The sequence below is a fragment of the Etheostoma spectabile genome, unplaced genomic scaffold (assembly GCF_008692095.1).
Source record: "Etheostoma spectabile isolate EspeVRDwgs_2016 unplaced genomic scaffold, UIUC_Espe_1.0 scaffold559, whole genome shotgun sequence".
In the NCBI taxonomy this organism is placed as follows: domain Eukaryota; kingdom Metazoa; phylum Chordata; class Actinopteri; order Perciformes; family Percidae; genus Etheostoma; species Etheostoma spectabile.
The window spans coordinates 91,820-96,643 of NW_022605627.1; the positions used below are offsets into that span (position 1 = coordinate 91,820).

Below are 4,824 nucleotides of genomic sequence, written 5' to 3' on the forward strand. Positions count from 1 at the left end.
GAACTGTTGGGTCCTTGTAAATTACGGAGTTTGGTCTAGACCTACTCTATTTGTAAAGTGTCTCAAGATAACTCTTGTTATGAATTGATACTATACATAACATTTTATTGAAAATTGAATTGCAGGGCATAGCAGGGCGTGGCAGGGCACTGCAAGGTGCAGCACGGCATTGCAGGGCGTAGCAGGGAACTGCAGGGTGTATCCGGGCATAGTAGAGCGTCGAGCAGGACCAAGGTGCCACCCTAATCCAAGAAAAACTGTAGTGGAAGAAAACATAAGGACCAGTGCTAAATTAGTAACAAGCATTTCTGGGACATGGATGCACACTGATGGAAAGAGAGAGGAGAGAGGAGCTCAGTGTGTCAAAGAAAATCCTTCTGCAGTCTAAAACTATAACACCATAACAGAGCTGGTCCAAGGCTCTATGAGGGTTGATAGATAAGTCTGACAACGAGGAGAGGTGAACGCTGCATCTCCTCACTCCCTAACCATACATAAGTCTAATCAAAGAGCAGAGTTTTAAGTTTACTCTTCAATGTGGTGATGGTGTCCGCCTCCCAAATAAACCTGATAGTTAGGAATTAATATTGTCCGAACAAATGCCAGGTCATCCAGGTCATCCAGGTTTTTATGTTCTTAATGCATAGGCATATGAATATGGTTTGTAGACAGCCTTAAAATAATGTGAACCTATCCTTTAATCACTTCTCCTTTTTAAAGCTGCTGGGGGTTTAATGAAAACTGCAGCTGTGTTATTAGAATAACAGCTGTGTGGTAACAGTTGCTGACATTCATTATCATTAAATCAATGTCAGAATGACCAGAAAATACAACTACTAAGTGTTCTTCCGTAAAATTCTATATGCATGGCGGAACAGACTATCTTTCTACCTGTCTAACCTTCCATTAGACTTGTTTTGTGTGTGCTCAGACTGTACCTGTACTGTGTTTTCCCTGCAGTACGTTTTATCTCAGACACTCCACCTCCCTCCTACACTACTGCCACCCACTCACCGCTGGCAGCCTCAGAGCCTCCCAAGTACCCAGCCAACGCAGCCAGCGACCAGGTAATATCTCCCTCTAAAAAGTCAGATTCATCCATGGAAGCTGAACATTTGAATGCTTATGACACACGCACACGCACACACTGTCAGACACCAAACAAGATGAGGACCACAAAAGCGTCACGTTCAATAGTTTATTAAAGGGTTGGGGGTATGGGAGTTTCAGAGGTACCGGGAAATCAAAAAATCAGCACATGTGTAGATCCCCAGTAGAGAGCAGGAGCTGGATGATCCGAGAAGTCCGGAGCAGGAGAATACAGGAGAATACAGAAGCAATTGAGCGGATCCGGGATCAGTAGAGGGTCAAAAGGCTTTTCCCAAAACAGGCAGGTAACCGGTACTGGTAACAGACGATCTGACAAGTGAAGACTGAAAAACAAGGCATTATATACAGGACATGATATAGGTAATGAGGGTGAGGCAGAGCAGAGCACAAACAGGTGAAAGTCATCAAACTCCAATCAGCGTGTTACCAGGCAGAGAGAGGGCTCATGACCACACACACACACACACACACACACACACACACACACACACACACACACACACACACACACACTCATACACTCACACACTCACACACTCACACACACACACACACACACACACACACACACACTCTCCATTTCTTTCTACATGATCTAAATACAGAAGGATTGTGTGGACTTGTGAAGACATTTCTTTGTAAGGTTGAACTTAGCAAGGGGAATGCTGATGTGTCCTGATTAAGTCACTATGATACTCAGGAGAGGCAGAGGTAGTAAGCGTCTGGATATAAATATTAATTCTGCATGCGACAGTGACTTGAAGAAATGAATTATTATGTGAAATAACGGATATAAAAATGGATAATAATAACATACTTCCTGTTCCACACTTGCCACAAAATAGTCTTGCATTGCCAAAATCGCCACAGCGCTGTGGAGTAAAGTCTGCCTCCACCACAAATACATTCTAGGATAGGAGAAAAAAAACGCTCTGGCTTTTGAGAGGATTTTGCAAACAACAATATACGAAGAGCAGACATCTTGTGCATGAGCCACAAGCAGGATGCCAGGCTTCATCTTGAAAATGTACATTTGTTGATTTAGACTAGCCATTACATTACAGATTCTCTCTGTCAAGGTTACTCATAACACGTGAGTTTAAATTGAAGAGGATGATGCTTTTTCAAACTCTTCCAGCAGAGAATAAGTGAACCATGGCAACCTGCTGCGTGTAGAAGAAAAGCAGCTACTGACGCCTTATTTGATCACTTTAATTAATTTTGTTTTTTAATCAAGGACATCAGGAGCTTGTCACATATACACATAAACAAATTATGATATAGCCATTCACACTCCTTACTTAAAATGTTAGCATGAGACCAAAACTGAATCATTTATTTTGTTGTTTAATTTAACCTGATCTTAAGTGGGAAAAACAGAATATAGACTATGTAGAATTTATACAGGTATGTTTTTATTTCTGATGGCCGATCAATATTTTGATTACTACATTAACATTTCTAGATTTGGGTTTAAGAAGAAATGTATAGTATCATCATATTTAGTAGATATGTGTTATTATTTAGTTTACACACACTTTCAGCACTACTCCTTGCTTATTGCTAATATTACAAGTACATTGGCATTTTAGGGGCAGGACTAATGTTAGTACTAGTAATACTAATACCAATACTAATACTAATACTAATACTAATACTAATACCAATTACAGTCAATCAAATCAGTCAAACTAATGTAGAAATGTGGAATGATCTTATGTTTCATAACCACATTTTCAGACACTGCAACGATTTTACTGTCAGGTTGGTAGTGAAATAAGTCTCCTTAGATCGATTCGTCAAATAGTCAACTATAGGGGGTTAGCCAAGATATACGTATGAATATAAAAATACAAGACACATACAATGATTGGGTCATGAAACTGCTGAATTAGTGGACTGGAACCATTTTGGACCAATTCAGCCATTGATAAAAACAACCACTTCCTAATAACCATCTAAAAAAGTACTTACACTGATTGGACCAGATCAATAATTATTAATAAAAACTTTGATCTTTTAATATATTTCTACTCCTTGTTCACAGCATGATGGTGGAGTAAAGGGAGCAGAGGCAGGCTCTGTGGTGGTGAAGGTCCACTACACGTACACTGTGGCGCTGTCTTTCCCGCTGGACACACCGTACCTTGAAGTGAAGGAACAAATTGCACAGAAATTGGGTCAGCCGGCGTCTCAGCTGCGCCTCAGGTAACAAAAGGCTTGCCAGCCCACCTCTGTCTTCTTGAATTTCAACAAGTGATGCTTAATTTCTAAAAAGTATGCTTTTCTTTGTTCACTCCACCCTGTGGATCCAATATTTGTTGGCTAAGAAAATCTAACATGATACATAGGACACTGAAGCTGCAGTTTCACAAGCATGAAAAGAGTCCTTGAAAGCAGCAATAAATAGCAGAATATGATTGAGACAGCATCATCATGGGATAAAAATAAGTTCTAGAACCCTTACATGACATCTAAGGATCAATAAGTTGTTTTTCTATCGTCTGTCTACCCATTTTTGGCCCTATGATACCCTCAATTTACCATCTATTCACCTGCTACCACTCCCCCTCACCACTCCTGCTCTCTTTCACTTCAGATACAAGCAGCATGGTTCCCGGGTCCTGATACCTCTGGGTGGGGAGGTAGAGCCTAGCTGCACCGTGCAAGAGGTGGCTGAGGCTGGCAGAGCCACCCTGTGGTGCCAGGTGAGAATTTAAAGTCACAACTACATATGCATCAGGGCTTGAAATCGGACATCAGTTGCAAGGGTGTGTCCTGGGGTTGCAGCTGCCCCCTGCCAGATCTTCCACCTATATATTAAAGTTGCACTAACCAATGTTTTTATAGGGTATCAAAGATGGGATATCCTGTCGGCCAAGGGTTAAAGGTGCTTCTTTTTTTCAGTGAAACACTTCACTTAAACCCACTGTACACTACCTGCCTAGCACCACAACCACAGATAGACAAAATCAGAGAGTTGAACAAGGACATGTATCCCAAAGAAAAAAAGTAGTAATTAGTTAGGAACATTGCATCTTCAACATTGCACTGGTGACTCTCCAATGAGTCTGTGCCCCCATTACGGTTTGCATGTTGATTCTTGTTTTTTCCGATACCTATATATAAATCCATCCATCCACTAACATTAGCTTATCTGGGGTCGGGTTGGGAGGGCAGCAGCTCCAGCAGGGGGCCCTGAACTTCCCTTTCCCGAGACACATTTATGAGCTCTGGCCCCTGATCCCAAGGACATTCCCAGGCCAGGGTGCAGATGAATAATCCCTCCACCAAGTCCTGGGTCTTCCTCTTGGCCGTCCAGGGGGCATCCTTACCAGATGCCCTGACCACCTCCACTGGCTCCTTTCGAGTGTTAGCACTGGTCGAAATATATTATACTTTTAAAATGGTGAGAGCCCAAACCAACAGTCTGTGACAACAGTCAGTGACCTTAAAGAAGGCTCAACTTATAACAATAACTAATTTCAGCAGTCAATTGATGTTAAACAACAAAAATAATAACCACTAGATGGCAGAAGGGTTCTTTACAACAACATTGATCGCATCATGAGCTTACAAGTAGGGATGCAACAATACTAGGGCTGTAACAATATGCGATATCAAACCCAAATCGCGACGCTCAGATCCATGAACCTGTGAGGAGTGAGAAGGTAGAATCGCGACACACCCCTTCCAACTTCCAGAGTTATCCTT

At 41.8% G+C, this 4,824-nt stretch overlaps 1 protein-coding gene across 2 annotated transcripts in view; it reads left to right on the forward strand.

Moving 5' to 3' along the window:
- The window catches only part of noxa1 (NADPH oxidase activator 1), an 88,359-nt gene that overhangs the window by 12,023 nt on the left and 71,512 nt on the right, over positions 1 to 4,824 (forward strand). For both annotated transcript variants that reach the window (XM_032511954.1, XM_032511955.1), the window contains 3 exons: positions 961 to 1,067; positions 3,158 to 3,318; positions 3,710 to 3,818. In XM_032511954.1, the coding sequence (XP_032367845.1) occupies positions 961 to 1,067; positions 3,158 to 3,318; positions 3,710 to 3,818 (377 nt within the window). The remainder of the gene's footprint in view (positions 1 to 960; positions 1,068 to 3,157; positions 3,319 to 3,709; positions 3,819 to 4,824) is intronic.